This window comes from Lissotriton vulgaris, chromosome 7 (assembly GCF_964263255.1).
Source record: "Lissotriton vulgaris chromosome 7, aLisVul1.2, whole genome shotgun sequence".
In the NCBI taxonomy this organism is placed as follows: Eukaryota; Metazoa; Chordata; class Amphibia; order Caudata; family Salamandridae; genus Lissotriton; species Lissotriton vulgaris.
In genome coordinates this window covers 1,200,546,153-1,200,568,127 of record NC_141695.1, presented here as the reverse complement: position 1 = coordinate 1,200,568,127, position 21,975 = coordinate 1,200,546,153, and the positions used below count along the sequence as shown (strand labels likewise).

Genomic DNA, 21,975 nt, shown 5'->3' with positions numbered 1-21,975 from the left:
ATTTAGAATTTAGGGTAGTGCATTGGTGTTTGTGTAGTGTAGGTGGTCGTGCTGATGTAGTCTTTTAGGGTAGTACAGTGGGGTTTGGGTAGTGTAAGGGGTCGTGCTGGGGTAGTGTTTTAGGGTAGTGCAGTGGTGAATAGGTAGTGTAGGGGGTCGTGCTGGGGGTAGATTTAGGGTTTAGGGTAGTGCAGTGGTGTTTGTGTAGTGTACGGGATGTGTTATAGGGTTTATGGTAGCGCAGTGGTGTTTGGGTGTTGTAGGGGTTCGTGCTGGGGGTTGATTTAGGGTTTAGGGTAGTGCAGTGGTGTTTGTGTAGTGTTTGCCGGTTCGTGCTGGGGGTAGTGGTTTAGGGTAGTGCAGTGGTGTTTGTGTAGTGTTTGCGGGTTCGTGCTGGGGTTGTGTTTTAGGGTTTAGGGTAGTGCTATGGTGTTTGTGCAGTGTAGGGGGGTCGTGCTGGGGTAGATTTAGGGGTTAGGGTAGTGCAGTGGTTATGTAGTGTAGGGGGTCGTGCTGGGGGTAGATTTAGAGTAGGTCAGTGGTGTTTGTGTAGTGGGTCGTGCTGAGGTAGTGTTTTAGGGTAGTGCAGTGTTGTGTGGGTAGTGGAGGGGGTCGTGCTGGGGTAGATTTAAGGTTTAGGGTAGTGCAATGGTGTTTGGGTAGTGTAGGGGGTCGAGCGGGGGTAGTGTTTTAAGGTTTAGGGTAGTGCAATGGTGTTTGGGTAGTGTAGGGGGTCGTGCTGGGGGTAGGTTTAGGGTAGCGCAGAGGTGTTTCGGTAGTGTAGAGGGTCCTGCGGGGGGTAGTGTTTTAGGGTCATGCGGTGGTGTTTGTGTAGGGGGGTCGTGCTGGGGGTAGATTTAGAGTTTAGGGTGGTGCAGAGGTGTTTGTTTAGTGTAGGGGGTCGTGCTGGGGTAGTGGTTTAGGGTAGTGCAGTGGTGTTTGGGTAGTGTAAGGGTCGTGCAGGGGGTAGATTTAGTTTTTAGGGTAGTGAAGTGGTGTTTGGGTAGTGTAGGGGGTCGTGCTGGGGGTAGATTTAGGGTAGTGCAGCAGTGTTTGTGTAGTGTAGGGGTTTGTGCGGAGGGTAGTATTTTAGGGTTTAGGGTAGTGCAGCGGTGTTTGGGTAGTGTAAGGGTCGTGCTGGGGGTAGATTTAGTTTCTAGGGTAGTGCAGTGGTGTTTGGGTAGGGTAGGGGGCGTGCTGGGGGTAGATTTAGTTTTTAGGGTAGTGCAGTGGTGTTTGGGTAGTGTAAGGGGCGTGCTGGGGGTAGGTTTAGGGTAGTGCAGTGGTAATTGTGTAGTGTAGGGGGTAGTGCAGTGTTTGTGCAGTGTAAGGGGTCATGCTGGGGGTAGTGTTTTAGGGTTTATGGTAGTGCAGTGGTAATTGTGTAGTGTAGGAGGTAGTGGTTTAAGGTAGTGCAGTGTTTGTGTAGTGTAGGGGGTCATGCTGGGGATAGTGTTTTAGGGTTAAGGGTAGTGCAGTGGTGTTTGTGTAATGTAGGGGGTAGGGTTTAGTGTAGCGCAGTGGTGTTTGGGTAGTGTAGGGGCCGTGCTGGGGGTAGATTTAGGGTTTAGGGTAGTGCAGTGGTGTTGGGGTAGTATAGGGGGTCATGCTGTGGGTAGTGTTTTAGGGTTCAGGGAAGCGCAGTGGTGTTTGTCTACTGTAGGGGTTAGTGTGTTAAGGTTTTGTGTAGTGCAGTGGTGTTTGTGTAGTGTAGGGGCTAGTGCTGGGGGTAGTGTTTTAGGGTTTAGGGTAGTGCAGTGGTGTTTGAGTAGTTTAGGGGGTAGGGCTCACCAGGGAGTTAACTGGAAGTCTACTGCTGGTATTGAAAGTGATTGTTCAGTCTGCATGTCAGAATTTTCAAATTAAATAAGGGATTTGAGATCTCTTAAAACATGCCCTAACACTAACCAACTAACCAAAATTTCTAGGACAAAATGAACCCCCTTATTTTATTCCTTTTTAAATTAAATGTTTTAAGTGTTACTAGTTTATTCCAATCACGATGGCTTCAGGTGTGCCATCATTTCGTCATAAGTACGACGGTTAGTGCTCTAGTTGTTCTTTAGAACACTCTGGGTAGCTGCAGTAGAACACAAAGGAATCAACTGACAGTCTCTGCCTTTGTTGGATGTACATGTTTTACTGAGAATGTCAAGACTTCATTCTCACATGACTGAGAAAGATAATGTGAATTTACAGAAAATATGCTCTCATTTTAGCTTCTGGAGCACCTTCAAAACCTCTATGGGACAAGCATGAGAAAATAGTTCTCTCAAACATGATTCATGATATCACAGCAAGCTTTTTCACATGGTAAAATCACCTTAGAACACACCACAATTCCTAAAATGAGTATGGTACCATCAACAAATGATTTATAATGTAACTAAAGTCTTAAAACCTTCTATTAACTGCAATGCTTTTTAATGAGGTGCTATCATGTATATTAGTCACAAGATGGCTGCCAACACTTCTTGGATGTAGTACTTACAGACAATCCGATGAGATGGGTCGTTAGGCTCCGCCCAGCCAATCAGATGAGATGGGTCGTTAGGCTCCGCCCAGATATATATGTACTTTTTTCCTTTAATATCTAAAAAACTACTGAACAGATTGACACCATTTAAGCAAAAGGCACGAGTCTGAACTGAGGACTACCTCTTTGCCAAATGTGGTGTAATTCCGTTCAGCAGTTCGGGCTGTAGCTGCGGCTAAAGGTCCCCAAGGAAAATTGCATGGGGAAAACACCTTTTGGGACCCCCCCTTTTTTCTCGGCCCGCTTCATGAATCACCCCGAGACTTTCAGGATAGGAGCGGAGTGGACCTGGCCATTAGTTTTGAACATTTTGCGAAGATTCGTCAACCGGCGCCAAAGTTATTCCAAATAGAATGTTGCGGATTTCTTATGGAAAATAGGTCCTAACTATATCTACATACTGGCGACCGCCGATAGATAGAGATATATATAGATATATCTATATATATATATATATATATATATATATATATATATATAGTCAAAAAGAGTTACCCCTACGGAAGAGCCCACGATCAGGTAAGTGTTGCTTAAATAATTTAATGAAGGCTGCAACATGCGAGGTCTGGTATTCCATGCATAATCTTTCAAAGTCTTTAAAGCCTGACGCGTTTCGTGATCCAATCACTTCTTCAGAGGATATATATCTATATCTTGGACGTTCGTCGGGGTGTAGTTATTCTGAATGCTAAATTGCCTCTTGAGTGCCCATCCTTTCTGAGTTTTAGCCACCTTGTTCACTTGTGCAGGCTTCCCCTTAGGATCCCTTTTCTCCTCTGTGATCTTGGGCAGCGCTGTACTCTTCTTTCTGCTTACGTATTCTACCCAGTCGCCAGTCCTTGCCCAAGTCCCTGACTTTGTTCCAGACATAATCCCAGACAGTCCCCGACAATAAGAATGAGTAGAAAGGGATTTAAGAGAGTTGGTGTAAATGACAGAATGAATGTCAGTGAGCAAACGTGAGTGAGAATGTGAAGTTATGTGATGCTTGCAAGTTTGTTGCTGGCGCTGGCACGCTGAAGGTAATTATTCTCAGAGACATCCAGGGCAAAATACTGGCCCTGGCATACTTGCAGCAATTCTTAACATGACACCTGTAACAAACTTTTGACACTTGCACACTGGAGTTAATCCTTGGCATAAAGGGCACCACTAGTTCTGGCACACTAGAGAATTCATAACATATAGGGCACACATTGAAAATACGGACATACCGGAGGAAATTCTTGGCATGTGGACAACAGTGGTAAAACACAGGTGCTAGCACATTGGAGGACAATATTGGCACAAAGGCAGACAACCTGGCAAATGGGAGTGTGGCAACCATGAAAAAAAGCAGGCGGGTACATACTGTGCTAATTTTTTACATAAAGGGCACTTATGGCATATAACAGCGTATATTAGAAAATTATGTCACTGGCAACCTTTGTCTTTTTTTTATTTTATAGAAAGGGGTATCCGGTGGCACCTCACGACAAAATGCTGGCCCACAAGGTAACTTTTGATATAAGGGGGCGTCAATACCCATTTTAATAAAATAGGGTCAACTCCTGGGTAACAACAGATTTTATTGGCATTGTACACCATGACAGAATTTAAATATTTAAGAAAGGCGACAGGGATAGTCCACACTGTCATCGCCCCATATCCTTGATAGATGTCTCAGCGAAGGTCTTGGGGCGGGTGATTTTAAACAGGTTGATGGAGTGGGCAGAGGATAAACATTTTTACGGATGCCCAATATGGGCTCCGCCCAGGGAAATCCACCGTAGACCAATGCCTTAACTTGTATCTCATTACAGCAAAATACACAGTAGCCAAGTCAGGGGCGTTATACCTAGCCTTTATGGACCTCACTGCGGCCTTTGACCGCATGACTCGTCGCAAACTGTGGGTAATCATGGGCGAACTTGAGGTGGACCCAGCAATAATAAACATTCTTCAAACACTACACTCCAATACTACAGCTGCTGTTCGAAACACACAGGAAGGGAAGGTAAGGATTAGTTACTTAACTGTAATCCTAGTTCTCTTCCAGGGGTATGCTCATCAAAGTCATAAGCATTAGAATATTCCCGCCCATGCGCGGGACCCCGGAAACATTATATTATATGTGCCCCACACACACATATATATATATATATATATATATATATATATATATATATATATATATATATATATATATATATATATATATATACACAATTGCAGCCTAATAAACACCAGAGGTGAATTATGCTGTAAAGAATTTCCATAAACCATGAACAAACATGCATTATAAACATGAGACAACAGTTTTGTTTTAGAACTGTTTTAATGCTCAGAAATCAGTGGAAATTCTCATGAAACACTGAAAGCATAGGAAGCTCCCAGGCTGCATTGCAAAACTACAGTCTAAAAAGACTGAAAAGCTAACCTGCATCAATATGGAGCAAACGGACACTGTGCCTTTAAGGCACCCATGACCCCCAGCTTCCCATCATGCCTCAGGGATGACAGTTAGGTCAGTTGTTCTTTGCGGATACTGAAAAAACCATCAAACATTTAGGTTAACCATATCTCCAACTTAAAATAATCCTTCTCTTCCAGGGGATCCTCATCAATAGTCATAAGCATTAGAATAGAATAGCGAGCCTCACCTCATTTCCCTGCGGGCAAAGGAGTAATGAAAACAGTAATATCAATACTAAGCCTAGAAAAACTAAGCTTGTACAGGCCACAAGCTACCCAAATAGATTCCTCAAAGAGGCTTGGCCTACTTGAGTATCAGTCGTGGAATCAGATTCAAGACAGTAATGCCTTGTAAAGGTATGAACTGATCTCTAGGTTGCAGCCTTGCAAATCTCAGACATAGGGACATCATGTAAGAAAGCTACTGTGGCCGCTTTCCCCCTAGTAGTGTGCTTTAGGTGACAACATTAATGGCTTGCCCGCCAGCTGATAAGCCAATTTAATACAGGAAACAATCCATTTGGAGATGGATCTTTTGGCAGCTGGAAAGCCTGTTCTCATTGATCCATAGTTGACAAAGAGCTGATCAGTCTTCCTAATACTTTTGGTATTTTCCAAATAAAACTTAAGCACTCTCTTGAGATCTAAAGATTGCAGAGACCGCTCAGCAGGGGTCGTAGGGTTTGGAAAAAAGGATGGAAGAGAAATGGACTGATTAATATGAAAATCAGAGACCACTTTAGGTAAAAAGGATGGAAGTGTTCTTAAGACTACTCTGTTGTGGTGGAAAACAGTGTAGGGTTCTTTTGTACACAGCGCTTGCATCTCACTTACTCTTCGCGCTGATGTAATTGCCACCAAGAACGCAACCTTTCAAGAGAGGTGTTGCAACGAGGCCTTGTGGATGGGCTCAAAAGGAGGCCCCATCAACTTGGATAGAACCAGGTTCAACTCCCAAGGAGGAGAAGGATTTCGCACAGGGGGATAGACTTTCTTCAACCCCTGAAGGAAATCCTTGACCACTGGAACTTGAAAGAAAGAAGTTTGGCTTGGTGATTTCCTATACGCTACAATGGCTGACAGATGTACTCTAATGGAAGCATACTTCAACCCAGATGTTGCTAAGGAAAGGAGGTATGGTAGAACAACCTCCTCCTGCCCCATAGTAGGGTCAAGATGACGCTCCCTGCACCACATATAAAACCTCTTCCACTTGAACGCATAAGACGCTCTTGTGGAAGGCCTCTTAGCTTCTCTTAAAATGTGCATACATTTAGGAGGTAGGTTCAGATGTCCGTACTGCAGGACTTCAGGAGCCATGCTGTCCGGTTCAGTGACGGGAGGTTGGGATGCAGAATCCTCCCGTTTATCTTGCTCAACAGGTCTGGTCTGCAAGGCAGCCGTTTGTGTGGACACGCAGACCGATGAAGAAGGTCCGGATACCACCACTGCCGTGGCAAGTCCGGAGCTATTAGAATCATCTCCATGTTCGACCTGAGGAGTTTGGAAACCACCTTTGGGATCAGCGATAGGGGAGGAAATGCGTAAGCAAATGTCTCTGACCAATCCATCAAGAGAGCATTCCCCTGCGTCCCTGGCCGGTGGAATCTGGACGCGAAGGCGTGGCATTTTTTGTTTTCGTCGTCTGCAAACAAGTCTTTAGTTGGACGACCCCAACAACGAAAAAGCTAGTCTACTACCTCGTCGTTTAGCACCCAGTCCGGCTGATCTTCGAAGTGCCTGCTGAATGCGTCTGCCTTGATGTTTAACTCGCCCGGAAGGTGCACTGCTACCACTGAGAGATTCAGAGCGAGAAGCCAGTGCCAGATCGCCTGTGACTCCAGGGAGAGAGGGCGTGACCGTGTGCCTCCTTGTTTGTTCAGATAGAACATGGTGGTTGTATGGTCTGTCTGAACCAGGACTGAGGTGGTCTTGATCGCTGGAAGAAAAGCTTTGAGAGCAAGATGCACCGCTCGGAGCTCCAGCATGTTGATATGGTAGGTCTGCTCTTGCGCCGCCCACTGACCTTGAATCTGAAGGCACCCCATGTGTGCTCCCCAGCCTTGTAGAGAAGCGTCAGTCACTTGACTGCGTTGGGAGAGGTTGGTGAAAAGGTGCTCCCACCAGAACATTCTGCGGTCGAGTCCACCATTTGATGGAAGTCTTCGCTGCTTGGGGTAGACTGATCCGGTCCTCCCAACGTCCTGTCGCTTGGTCCCATTGGTCCTCCAGGGCCTGCTGTAAAGGCTGCATTCTCAACCTGGCGTTCGGTATGAGAAAGATGCAGGACGCCCTGGAACCTAGCAGGGAGGCAACCGGTTGGACTGTTGGATTTCGAGACTCGAGCAGAACTTTGCATTTCTGCCGCATAGAAAAAAGTCTCTCCTCCAAAGGAAGCGCTTTTCCCAATTTTGTGTCCAGAACGGAGCTTAGGTAGTGGATGAACTGTGTTGGCCGTTGGACTGACTTCTCCATGTTGACGTGGATCCCGAGCATGTGCAACTGGTGCAGGCAAAGCTGGAAATCGTTTGCTACCTGTACAGGAGATGGACCTTTTAGGAGCCAGTCGTCCAGGTATGGAAAGATGAAAAGTCCCTTTATGTGAAGGAAAGCTGCCACCACTGCCATGCATTTGGTGAAGACTCGTGGTGCGGACTTGAGCCCGAAGGGCAGCACTTTGTACTGGTAATGTTTGTTGCCGATCACAAACCTCAAGTACTTTCGGTGACGCAGTGCAATCGGGATGTGAAAATATGTATCTTGCAGATCCACCAAACACATCCAATCCCAGACTTGCAGATGTGGACATATTTGGTGAAGAGCTAGCATGCGGAACTTTTCCTTGACTACGACCTTGTTTAGAAGACGAAGGTCTAGGATGGGTCTGAACTTGTCCTCCTGATCTCTTTTGGGAACAAGAAAATATCTGGAGTAGACTCCTTTTCCCCTTTGAGAGGGAGGTACTTCTTCTATAGCTCTTTTTTGCAGAAGAATTTTCACCTCTTTCCGGAGCAGGACCAGCTGATGGGGAAGAGATTTCTTCGGAGGAATGTTCTTTGGGAGCGCACGGAAACGTAGCGTGTATCCATTGCGCAGTATATTCAGCACCCAACGACCTTTTGTGATGCTGACCCACTCTGCCAGATGTTGTGAAGCCCTTCCTCCCACTGGAGTGGGCAACGGCGCCAGAGGAAGCCACTGCTCAAGCCTTTCCTCCCCTCGCCGTGTTAGAGGACTGCTGGTGACCTCCTCTACTTCTGCCTGATTTGCCTCCTCGAAATTGGGTCTTGCCTTGACTCTTGTTTTGGGACCACTGACGGGTTTGAACCCTCTGTTGAGCCCCTTTGCCCTTGTTGGTCTTAAAGCGGCGCTTGAACTCCTTTTTCTTCTCTAGACCGACCGCTTTCACAGTGTCCAGCTCGGTCTTCATTCGACTCATCTCCTCGTCAGCGTGTTCACCGCAGAGAGAGGAACCAGCAAAAGGGAGGTTTAAGATGTGTTGTTGTGCATCTGGCTTAAGGCCTGTCAGGCGCAGCCAAGAAGACCTCCTGGCACAAACTCCATGGGAATAAGAACGAGTCGCTAGTACTGCGACGTCCGCCGCTGTGCTAATTATTTGGTTAGACACTAGGCAACCTTCTGTCAGTGTTTCCTCAAAGTCCTTCTGGTCCTCTTTTGGCAGTTTGGACTTGAACCGATCCATGGAATCCCATAGGGCTCTATCATATCTACCTAATAGAGCGGCCGCACTGGAGATCTTCAGAGAAGAAGAGGCAGAATTGCATACTTTTTGACCCCACGAGTCCTGCGATTTGCTGTCTTTATCTGGTGGAACTGAGGAGGAGGCAGCCACTGCATGGGTCTTCCGAGCCGCTGCTACAATCACAGAGTCTGCTGGAGGGTCAGCTTTTACAAATACTGGGTCGGAGTCAGCTGGCTTGTATTTTTTCTGGATGAGAGCCGGCACCGCCTTAATAGTTACTGGAGTTAGAAAAATGCCTTTGACAGAATCCATAATTCCCAGGACCAAGGGTAGTAATGGACGAGAAACAGATTTTTGATGCAGCGTTTCAAAAATAACTGTCGTAGCCACTTGGGGGACAGACATTTCAATGTTCAGTTTCTTAGCCCCTCTCTGCAGGACATCTAGATAAGTGTTGATGTCATCCACTGGAGAAACTCTGGAGATGGGGCTATCTGTAAGCGTGGGAGAATAATTTCTCCTGGAAGATCGGGTTGAGGAAGAAGAAGAAGATAGAGTTATTCGACTCCTGCGATGAGCACCGTGCCTCCTTTCACGTGATCTTCTTGGATGCTCCTCCCTTCTGAGAGAGCGAGATCTGGTGGGAGAACGAGACCTGGCCGGCTCTCGAGATCTGGATGTCCTCCTCACAGGCGATCTTTCTGCTTGGCGCCTGGGAGGGCAGCGTCTGTCCACTTCTGCCACCAATCTTTGGAGTGGAGACCTGTGCTCAGGACTGGCATACTCTCGCATCCACTTGGCAGCCCCTGATTCTCGCCAACGATCCTACGGTTGGTACCATCTAGGGGACAACCTCACCACCTCCGAAAAAGGATCTGTCCGTCGTAAAGGTGATCTATTGACCGGACTTCTGGACCTTGAGGGTGATTTTGAGGAGCCAGAAGATCAAGAGGAGTGGCGCGAAGCCGATTCAGTCACCATAATCACAGTGTCCCTGGCCGTCGAATCAGCCCTTTCATGAGGCCTCGACGTCGGGTGATCTGACGTCTAATGCCTTGACGGTGACTAACGTTGGTCTCTCGGCGTCGAACAGCGCTGCACTGCCGACGATGGAACCCTCTCTCGACGTCAAAAACCTCTGGGGTGTCGACGGAGCAAGTAATCTCGGAGTCGAATGTCTCGACGGCGAGCGATGCGAGGTATGATGGTCTCTCGACGCCGAACGGCGATGACCAGCCGACGACAGAGCTTCCTCTCTCAACGTCTAATGTCTATGCGACGACAGCGGAGGGGTATTGGCTACCCTCGACGCCGAGCGCCGACGAGACGCCGACGAAGATAGCCTCCTCGACGCCAGGTTGTCGACGGCGGAGGGATCTTGGGCCTCGACGCCAATCGTCGCCTGGTTGACGACGGCGGAGGTGTAACGCCCCTCGACGCCGATCGTCAGCGGGTTGAGGACGGCGGAGGGGTGATGGTCCTCGACGCCGATCGTTGCCTGGTTGACGACGGCGAAGGGATTTCGACGACGGAGCTGGAATCCTCGACGAAGCTGATCTTTTCGACGGCGAGCCCGCCGTCGACTGATGTTTTTTTGATAAATGACCCACCGGTAGCCGTTTCTTCAGCGCCGAGCCAGACGCTGAAGCTGAAGGACGTGAAGACTTGTCCCTTGAAGGTGATCTAGCCCTCTTGGAGCCCTTCTTTACCAGAGATCTTCCTCTGGATGACTTTGGGCTAGGCCATAAATGCGATTCCTCTCCCTGTCCTTAATAGTTCTTTCTGACAGGCGCTCGCAGTGAGGACAGGTCTTTGGGTCATGATGATCAGGCAAACAAAGTATACAGACATCATGACTGTCTGTTTTAGCCTTCTTGTTGCCACAAGAAGGGCAGTTATCAAAGAGTGAGGGCATTTTGAGTGAAAATTGCTCAATAAACAGATACCTACGTGACTAGATGTAAAATGTCAAAGTAAGCCAAAAAAACAGAATAATGAAGGAATTTTCTGACAGAAAGCCAGAAAAGAGTGGAGCTGAGTTACCAGGGTCCTTCCTGAAGGAGCCGGAAAGAACAAACGACCTGTCACCCTTGAGGCATGATGGGAAGCTGGGGGTCATGGGTTCCTTAAAGGCACAGTGTCAGTTTGCTGCATATTGATGCAGGTTAGCTTTTCAGTCTTTTTAGACTGCAGTTTTGCAATGCAGCCTGGGAACTTCCTATGCTTTCAGTGTTTCATGAGAATTTCCACTGCTTTCTGACCATTAAAACAGTTCTAAAACAAAACTGTTGTTGTCTCATGTTTATAATGCATGTTTGTTCATGGCTTACAGAAATTCTTTACAGCATAATTCAGCTCTGGTGTTTATTAGGCTGCAATTGTTTACTTATATATATATATATATGTTTACATATATATGGATATATATATGTGGGGCACATATAATATAATGTTTCCGGGGTCCCGCGCATGGGTGGGAATATTCTAATGCTTATGACTATTGATGAGGATATCCCCTGGAAGGGAACAGACTTTTTTAAATGCTCAAGTGGGGTCAGACAAGGATGCATACTAGCACCGTTACGGTTTACTCTATACATTAACGGCTTGGATTCCACTTTAACAGTCATTAAAGCAGACCCGCCTAGAATAGGTGCAAGAGCGGTAAAGGTCCTGCTCTAGGCAGATGACGCAGTGCTTCTTGCCCGCACCCCAAACGGCTTGCAGCTTTTAATTTTTGGTTTTGTGAAGTTTATGGGAAACCCGGACATGTCCCCCAATCTTTCAAAATCATATGTTATGGAAATGGGGAAAAGCCAAGTAAATCCTATAATTACACCATAGGCTCTCACATTCTAGGAAAAGTTCCAGCTTTCGCATATTTGGGCATGTTTTTTGACGCCATTTGAATTTTAAACATTTACATTGCGAATTTTGCGCAAAGGTTAGGATGTTGGACTCCGGGCATGAGTTTAAAGTTATACAATTCAATCTGTTGCGCAAAGGTTTTATACGGGAGCAAGGTGTGGGGATTAGCCAAAGTGAATAACTTGCAAAGGGAAGAGAATAAACATCTGAGGTGTCTATTGAAGGTCCCTCATAGTACCCTGGCATTTAGTGTTCACGAACAACTGGGGATCAATTATATTTCTGACCTGTTTGCAGTTAAGCCCCTTCTATGTTGGCTGAAGGTTTGGACAAATGCAGAGGCAGGTCTGACAAGGCTGGTAATCCAGGATTCTCTTTCCCTAGACCATGCGTTGAGATTTCCCTGGATAAAATATATATCAGGGATTCTTTTCCAATTTAGGGCGTGCAGACTTATTCACTAAACCGGACAAAATAACTCTGGATAAGGCGGTCATCAAAGATTTATTTATGAAGTTTACTATGGCGCAACGCTAAGCCACTGAACTCACTAAACACACGGTGAGAGACCACATTTTAGTTAAAACAACCCAGGGTATAGAACAATATTTAACACTATGGACGAGTGCACAGGATAGATTTTTAATTACGCCTTTTAGATTACATTTTTTTCATCATTTATTGGCGGTACCGGCAGGTTTCATTATGAACCCAGAAGAGAGGGCCCTGTGGCTGTGACAATAGGTCTCCACAGGATACCCTGCATCTAGTTCTTCTGTGCCTGTATTACACCTACCCTAGAAAAATGTTTTTGAAGGGCTTGTTAAGAAAAGCTAGCTTTAGGCAGGCACGCATAGCTTTATCGTTTTTAAAATTGTCGTCAGATGTTTTTACACTTTGTGTGTCCAATTTTTAAGAGCTGCTTTAAAGCTAAGAACCACGAGGGGGGACTGAAGTCTAGAGGCATTTTTGCCACTCCCTCGTACAATTTAGGGGAAATGGTTATAGTAGATCATTCACGCCTCTAGCTTTAACCTTTTCTCTAATGTGCCTATATGGGGAAGGATTGTTATTTATAGGCAGTGATCCAGGAGGGAGATCGATTGTACATAAAAATAGTTTTAATCATGCATGTGGCAACCCTCTCATAGTTTGTTTTTGCGGTGTGAGTAACTGTTCTATGTAATGCACCTCTTATAGTTATTTCTTGTATGCTGAGTAAGAATAATAATCATGTATTTTTGTGATATCTTATTGACTGAATTGTTATTTATATGCTTTGATGATCTGTTATCAAATCGAATAAAGTGTATGGAAGAAAAAAATAAAAATACAAAATAATGAGTGCCTTTCAGTGCCCATGGTGTTTGACCATATTTATGTGAAAATTGAGCTATAAAATTCTCTATCTCATTCTTTTCAATTTTCTGTCCGTAGGTGAGAAACTCCCTAGAAGAAGTCTGGCTTACTTGCTTTACTCACTCATTACAATTCAGGCCAAGTATTTAATATGTCACAGAATTTTTAAAGATAGTCCGGAATATAATTTAGGTGGTATATAAATAGAAAGTTGTGTTATGCTGTTATACTAATCATGCAATTATTATGAAACTTCTGCAATGTCAATTATTGTGATGTTAGGGTCATGTGACATGCCTTCCTGGAAAAAATCAAGGTCAAAAGTCATGTGATGTCATTAAGGTCAAACAGTATGTGATGTCGCTTCTGCTACCCCTGTCATTTAGGTGAATCTATGCCCATGAGTAAAGGGTCATAAGATTTATTGTTAAGAGTACAAAATGTTTTTTTAATTTGACAAATCAGATGAAAGTGCACAAGGTTAGCGGTTCTTACTCACATAGCCAAATAAAAGAACTGATGTGCCAAATACCACTGCGTTGCATACCGACACCACAGTGCCCACTGGCTGCCCTAAAGTGATAGTACTCTTTGTCCTGTGTGTCTGTGAAAACTATTTGCTTCTGCCTGCGTGGATACTATGTGCTTTGATTTTGTTTATGAAAAGGGGTAAAATTAAGATGGTTAGCCTGGCTGCTAAATGTGCTTTAAACATATTTTTGTTTTATAGTAAGTTTCTTGAGGTTTGTTATCCCGCTCATTAAATTACAATTTTAGAAATATAATGTTGCTTTCACATAGGCATAGTATTTTGTATCCAATTCGAAATATTCTTTTGATCTCTTTAAAGGTGTTCCAAGATCCCACAGGTGGACAGAGATATTCAGTGATCAATAAAGACTCACAGCAGAAACTGCAAACACTTAGATCTCTTTTCCTCTCTCACAAACACTTGCCCTGTCCATTCCATCATTAATGGAAGGGTGACTGCTTGTTAAACTGAACCTCATAATTGACACACAAAAAAAATCATTATAGTACATTACATTGCATGAAAACAACTTAAAGCGGGTTTACAAGGGAAATCTTTAAAAAATCATGTGGGGTGGGAATGAATGCCAGAAACAAGGAATGGGTAAATCCAAATACTTGTTATTGATGATGAAGTCCTGGTCGTCCATTTCTCCAGGGTAAGTCAAGCTGCAACGCAGTAAGCTGGCAGATCCAGACATTAGTGGCAGCTCAAATACATCTTCAATAAGGCTGTCGTCCTCTAAGTCACTAGAAATGCTACAGTCCCCTGGGGGAGTGGGGACAGGGGAAGAAGGTCGGCTGGTGCTTTCTTTTCGACCCAGGATCCAGAGTAGTGGGCTTCTTATGTAGTTCAACAATAGACAGAAAAAGGAAAGCAGGAACTGTAAGGCAAGGTAAAGAGACTATGATGATTAGCCGAAGAGGCCCAGACAAAATATACAGTGAGTGCATTGAGCAAACGTTAAGTTATCAAGAATACCCTCTTCTTGTAGGCAGAATGAGAATTAATAAGGACTAGAAATTGTAGCTTGCAAATGTTGTTCAGACACTGTGCCATAAGGAACACTTACCTTTCCAAAGAGGCTATACACCCTGGATTCAGATACTTTGCTATGGGGGGGATGGGTGAGGAATATAAAGTGTGTTATCATATTGTCCCACTCTCAGTTTTTTAATTCTGGCAATGTCATCTGAAGCACCATTCAACAGATGTTGCTGATGAGCATAAATCTCGGTAGAGGAGGACCCACCTGCATTTCTCAAAATGGGGCCCTGAAGGTACCTGGTTGATAACCATAGTAATGGTCCTGTCTCACTATCAGCTTGCCATCATGCAGTTTACCCTATCTACATTTGTGATCTGTGATCGACACCTCTGACTATCCTGGCTGATAGCCAGAAACTGGTCCTGGGATGCTTGATTTCGGTCCAGGGAAGACATGGCTTGGCAGTTCGGGCTGGACTGTTCCCATGAGGCACAGGGTCAAGACTGATTTGCATATGGCCATGTCTGAACTGGGGTGGCGAGCAAAATAACGATAGATTAAATCCAGATCTGTGACTGGGGGTGAATGTTTTGCCAGTGTGCAACATTCCGTCCATCACCTTGTGTGTTTTGCACCTCTTGGATTATAGCACGATATACCAAGACCTATGTGAGCACTCTGCCTCCACGGTCTCTAACATTCTCCAGCACCAACACTGCCCCAGACACTCTCCCACTGAAATAGGTCTGACCGCTCTACTCCTCTAAACAACTAACAAGGTTCTTCAGAATCCGCACTTTTTTTTTTGGATCAAATTTGTTTTTATTGGTTTCAGCCAAGCAATACAATACAGTATGTAAATCATTATAACCTTGCATTCGATTCCCCAATCGGTGCAGTGCAAATACCCCGGACTCCTGGGGTTTGGGGACTACTGTCCTGTGTCCATGTAAGCTCGTATGATGGGAATCTAAATAAACATTGCTAGCTGAAACCCTCCTACCCATGCCCCGCCTGTGGCCCACCCCAACCTTCCCTTCCCTCCTGCACCCCTCCTCCCCCCACCCTCCTCCCCTCGGTGTGTTCAACCGTAGCATATGCTTGGGGGGGGCCCCAGTCTAGGCCGCGTGTTTCTCCTGTGCTGTCCTTTTGTGGAAATCATCAGAGAGTCTAAGGACCCTTAGGTATTTGGGGCATGTGAGTTCATTGAATTCTTGGGTGAGCAGGGTACGCATAGGCTGCCATATGTCCTTGAAAGTATCGGAAGTTTGTGTGAGTGAGGCTTGGATTCTCTCCATCCCAATTATGTACCACAGTCGATGCAACCACCCTGTGTGTGTGGGTTTCCTTGACATTCCCCATAGGGAGAGGATGTGTTGTGTCGCAGCTCCTAATGCTAACCCCATCTGGTTCCCTCTCATGGATTTGAGTGGAAACATAAGACTGTTGGGGAGCCCAAGGATCGTGTATGCCGGGAAGCGGGGAAGCTCCGTCTCAAAGTGAGTGTCGATGTCCCTAAGTACGCCCTCCCAGTATTCTTTCACCTCCACGCATTCCCACAGTATGTGCATCATGGTACCCGTTTGTCCGTACCCTCTCCAACATGTGGGATCTCTTCGAGGGTTGCCTTGATGTAGACGTTCCGGCGTCAGGTGCCAGTAATAGGCCACCTTCACCGCCGATTCTCTGCTGGCTGTATTTCTAGCTGTGTGATGTGCCCGATAATAGATGTCTTGCCATTCTTTATCAGAAAGCACGCGTCACAGTTCCTTCTCCCACCGTTTCTGACCCGCTGATCTCATCGAGGGTGGTGTGGGGGCCAGTAGTTTGTATAGTTCTGTAATGGCCTTCGAATCTTTGGATTTAGTGAGGAGCCATTTCTCATATGGGGTGACGGGACGGCCGACGAGGGGTTCAACGTCTTTATGTGTGAGCCAGTGCCGCAATTGAAAGTACTGATATTGGTGCGGTTTGTCAAGTCTGTATGTTTCTTTTATCGTATCTAACGTCATGAAGCCCTGCAGGTCGAATAAGTGTCCGGCGGAACAGCACTCGATCTGCGGCCATTGGGAAAATGAGCCTGGGGCATCCCAGGGGGAAACGCCGTGTTATCTAGCAGGGGCGTCATTGGTGACGGGAAGGATGTCAGACCTTTTGGGACCGCTACCGCATCCCATACCTGGAGAAGTGTTTTAGTGATGGGCGACTTTTTGAGGTAGTCTGGTCTGTCTGCTCGCGCTAGAAAGGGGACTCTCCACAGCGGGGTACCCGTCATTGCTCTGTCCTGAAAAAGCCAGCGCTTTTCAGAGAGTGGCCGGGACCATTCCAGGAAGTAGCTCAACTGTGTTGCTTGAAAATGGCGCTCAAGGTCCGGTACCCCCAGTCAGCCTTCCGCCGTTGTTCTGGTGACCAGATCTCGTCTGAGCCGGGGGCGTTTATTAGCCCAGATGAACTTTAGTATGGTGTCTTGCAACTTTTTAAGCATGCCCAGAGGGGGGTGACTGGGATGGTCTGAAACAGGTAGAACACTTTCGGTAACAGACATCTTGACCGCGGCCACGCGGCCCAACCACGAGAGCGGTTGTTGTCTCCATCTTGATATATCCCCCTGTATGCGTGTCAGGAGTTTGGAGTAGATGAGAGAAGAATCTGCACTTTTGAGCCCACCTCCTTCATGGCAGAATCTAAGCCAGAGTCTTTGTTTTCCAGACTCTAAAGACTAGGTTCTGCAGACACCAACACTTTTCAAACCATATCCACCTACCCAAGAATGGTATATGTGTCTCCATTATGCAGATTTGTCTACCAGAAAGATCTCAGACTTTTGTCTCATTGAATCTTTTTTTCAATTGCAACTTTCTTTTTACACAATTGTGGCTGGAGAGGAAAACGATACTTATCCAGTAGGCATCTGTTCGTGGCATAAGGTGCGGGAGATTCACAGGATGTGCATTATCCTGCCATCAAGTGTTGGGCTTGGATGTGTGCAAGTTGTTTTTCTTCCAAGGAAGCCTTCCGAGTCACAAGATATTGTGACCCCCTCCTCTTGCTGGTAATGCGCATGATCATCGATGTTTTCCTGCATGGCACGTGAGGATGAAGTATAAAGTGAAGTGTAGTATAGAGAGGTCTATGCAAAGGCGAAGTAAGAAATATTAAATTGACTGCAACTAACACAGGCCTCGGGGAGGAGGGTGGGTGCATGTGAATCTACAGCACTACATGCCACAAACAAATGCTTACTGGGCAACAATTTACGTAGCTGTAGATACACATGCTGTGCATAGACTGTAAAGCAGTCCTCCCTAAATAGTGGCGGCTAGCCTGTAGGAGTATCATGGGTTTGGAAAAGTGTACGCACAACTGCCTGTCCAACATTGGCTTGTTGGCAAGCCAGTACATCCACACAATAATGTTTTGTAAAAGTATGTGGTGTGGACCAAGAAGGTGCCTTACAAATATCAGCAAGGGTGATATTTCTAAGAAAGGCCATGAAGGTTCCATTTTTCCTGGTGGACCGAGATCTAGGAGGGATAGATCAGGTCCTTTTAGCTTTCGCATAGCATGTCTGGATGCATTTAACAATACATTTAGCAATGCCCGATTTAGAAATGGCTTCCCTGTATGGGGTATGGAGAAAGCAATGAAAAGCTGTTGTAATTTCTAAAAGATTTAGTTCTGTCAATATAGTAAATGAGGACTCGTTTAACAATGTATGGAGAGCCTGTTCCGCAACCAAATCAGGTTGAGGGAAAAACACAGGAAGTTCAATAGATTGACTAAGGTGAAAATGTGAAATCCCCTTAGGGAGAAACTTTAGGTTGGTGTGGAACTCAACCCTATCTCTATTTATTTGGAAGAAGGGTTCTTCTAAGTTTAGTAACTGAAGCTCACTGAGGCGTGTAAGAGGTGATGGCGACCACAATGGTTACCTTCTAGGATAGAAACTGGAGGGAGCAGGAGTGGAGGGGCTCGAATGGAGGGCCCATTAATCTTGTTAATACAATGTTAAGGTTCCATGCCGGGGATTGCGGGACCCGAGGAGGAATGGCTCTTAAGACTTTCCATGAAGACTATAATGATAGGAATTCGGAATAGGGAAACGTGTTTCCTGTTCTGAAGATAAGCAGCTACAGCCGCTAGGGGGTAGTCTTATGGATGTGAAAGTTAAGCCAGAAGTTTGTGAGTGAAAGAGGTAGCAGACAGTGTCTTGTATTTTGGCTGCCAAGTGATCAATATGTTTGAAATGACAATAATGAACAAATCTTTTCCATTTAGCAGCATGACAGGCACGAGTAGTACGCCTGCTCCCCTCTGAGAATATCCATGCATTCTGGCTGCTGATTAAGGCATTCAAATTCTATGACCTCAGGAGCCAGATTGCAAGTTTGAGAGATCTGAGATCTGAGTGACTGATTTCTCCATGGTTCTGTGTGAGCAGGTCCTGCCTGTTGGGGAGTGTCTGGTGTGGACCACTGAGACATCGAGCAGGGTGGTGAAACATGGCAGTCGTGCCCATGTGAGTGCCACCAGTATATGGGTGAGATGTCGGATGAAGGTTTTGAACCACAAACAGAAGTAGAGGGAGAGGAGGAAAAGTGTAAGCAAATATTCCTGACTAACTCATTCATAGTTCATTGCCCTTGAACTGAGGGAAACTGGAAGCAAAGTTTGAGCATTTTGCGTTTTCTGCTGTGGCGAAGGTCTATGTCTGGTAGTCCCCACCATTGAAAGCAGTGGTGGAGAACTTACAGGTTGAGTTTTCACTCATGGACTTGTTGCTGAAACCTGTTGAGGAGAGTGAGCAAACCTGTTTACTCCTGGCAAGTTTTCCTGCCAAGAGATGGATCTTGTGATGGAGAGCCAATTTCCAAATGTTCTGGGCCAGGTGCAAGAGCAGGGAGGGGATCTGGTACCCCCTTGTTTCTAAAGGTAATACATAGCTGTCATCTGTCATGCCGTCCGTCTTGATGAAGACTACTTGCCTATCAGGTGGGGAAGAAAAGCTTTCAACACAAGGTGAACAGCTAGTAGTTGTAGGTGATTTATGTGGAGAAATAGTTGACTGTGGATCTACTGACCTTGGACTGTTAAATTTGTGACCGAGGTCCCCATCCCTTGTGGGAGGCGTCCGTTGTTCTGGTGCTCTGCGTAACTGGGTCTTGGAATGACCATCCTTTTAAACAAGTGTTTTGGTGTTCCACCATTGCAGAGAGTGGCATGTTTGACGGCAGACCAACACTAGATCTTACTGTTGACCCTCCGCTGGAGACCATTGGAGCGCTAAGACTCCTGTAATAAACACATGTTTAACCTGGCATGAGCTACTATCGCAAAGCATAAGGCCATCTTGCCTAGGAGACACACACAACTGTCCGGACTGGAACTTGTTGATTGGGTTGAAATGGAGAAATGCGTGCTTGAAAGGATTGTATCCTGGCAGCATATGGGCAGGGTCATCTCTGAATTGAGAATTGCCCCTAGATAAGGTGGATATGAAGGGTTGGAGATGAGATTTTAAAGCGTTCATGATAACGCCTAGTTCATGAAGTAGATTGATGAGTCTAATGTGTTGTTGACATTGTAAACTAGTGATACTTTTGACAAGCCAATCATCTACACAGGGAAACCTGTGGATGCCCTGTCTGCGTAGGTAAGCAGTAACCACCGCAAAGCTTGGGTGCGCTAGGGACTCCAAAAAGGGAGCACCTTAAATAGATAAAGCTGTCCACTTACTACAAATCTGAGGAACCTGCTATGTGCCGGATGGATTGAAATGTGAAAATAGGCGTCCTTGAGGTGTAGTGCAGCCATGAAGTCGCCTTGTTGTAGTAACAGGATAACATCCTGAAGAATGACGTGCTCTGAGAGAAGGTATTCATTTAGTGGCCTGAGATTCGAAACTGGTCTGAGGGACCTGTCCTTTTTAGGTATAAGGAAGTATAGCGAGTAAACTCCCATAGCCAGGAGAAGGACGGGTTCAATGGCACCTTTTTGGAGAGCGATTGGACCTCTTCCCTGAGTAACTTCTGATGTTGTGGGGAGAGTTTGTGCTTGCGAGGTGGAATGATGGGAGGTGTGGAAGTGAGCTCCAGACAATAACCATGTTGGATAATACTCAACAACCACTGGTCGGGGGAGATGTTCCGCCAAGCGTGATGGAATCTTTGGAGATTACCCTCGAATGATGTTATATGATTCGGAGGAATGGGAGATGGGGAGGAATGAGAGGTAAGTCAAGGCTTATTGGTGGTGGCAGATCCTTTGGGGGATCCATATTTACTTCTGCCCTTTGAATGGTTTCCTCTGTAGCAGCCTCAAAATTAACCCCTGGGAGAGATGTTTTGGGCTTGTGGCCACCAATATGATGTGGAGGTTTCGGGAGAAGTGGTTCTGCAACTTCCACAGTATGATGAGAGGTTAAAGGACATGCAACGGGAAGGGGTTTGAAGGACACCCATTGCTTTAGTTTTTTTCTAATAAAGTATCCAACCGTGGGCCAAAGGAAAATGCTACTTACCAGTATGCATCTCTTCTTGGCATGTAGAACTACAGAGTTGCACACTGTGCAGATTGCACACTGTGCATAGATCGCCTCCTAGTGTTGGGCCCGGATGTTTGCAATTTGTTGTTGTCCTGAAAAGTTCTTTGGAAGTCACGAGATAGGTGACTCGTCCTTAGGACCACATTGCGCATGGGTGTTGGCTCTATCCCCAGATTGTTTTTCGCGATTAGGGAAATGATGGAGCTTTGTAAGAAAAGGAAGGATGCTTATGTAATTTGTATCTAATTAAGATAATACTGGAACAGAAAAGGGTAGTCGGGGAGGCGGGTGCAACTCTGCTGCTCTACATGCCAAGAAAAGATGCATACTTGTAAGTAGCATTTTCCGTTCGAGGCATATGAGCTCCAGATTGAACACTGTGCATAGACTGTATAGCAGTACCCACTCTTAGCGGCGACCACCCCTATCTGTTGCAGTATGTTTTTTGAACAGCCTGGCCCACATTTGCTTGCTGTTTTGTTTGCACATCTACACAATAGTGTTTTGTGAATGTGTGCGGTGTAGCCCATGTAGCTGCTCTGCAGATAATAATTGTAACAAAGGAGGGAGGGAGAGAACAGTGGATTCAGTCTCCCCAAATGAGTTTCATAAACAAAGTGGAATCTACTTAGATAGTGATGGTGATCCTTACAGTGGTGGGGAGCACACAGTGTTGTTAAAATACCCCTCACACACCAACAGGCCCCTTGGTGTCATGCTTTATCATCGGGGTCTTCGCACCCCTCTACGGGATGCGGCGTGCTACGACAGACGACTATGTGGGAGCACTATTCTTGGACTATGTGTGGGTGTGTGTGGAGAATTGAATGTACATGAGTGGTGGGTTAAGTGATGGTTAAAAAATACCTGTCTCGTGGGGTGAAAAATAGACTTTTATTAGGCCCCCGGCTGGTATCATTAAAAGGGGTGCAGTGGGAGGTTGTTAGTGTATATTTATGTACATCAACCTCATATGTGCGTCTACATGAAC

The 21,975-nt window shown here is 45.8% G+C and overlaps 1 protein-coding gene across 1 annotated transcript in view; it reads right to left on the bottom strand.

The window, feature by feature from the left end:
- PKMYT1 (protein kinase, membrane associated tyrosine/threonine 1) overlaps positions 1–21,975 on the bottom strand; it is a 387,797-nt gene that overhangs the window by 109,070 nt on the left and 256,752 nt on the right. Inside the window, exon 6 of the mRNA XM_086931706.1 lies at positions 14,070–14,335. Coding sequence (XP_086787832.1) covers positions 14,070–14,335 — 266 coding nt within the window. The remainder of the gene's footprint in view (positions 1–14,069; positions 14,336–21,975) is intronic.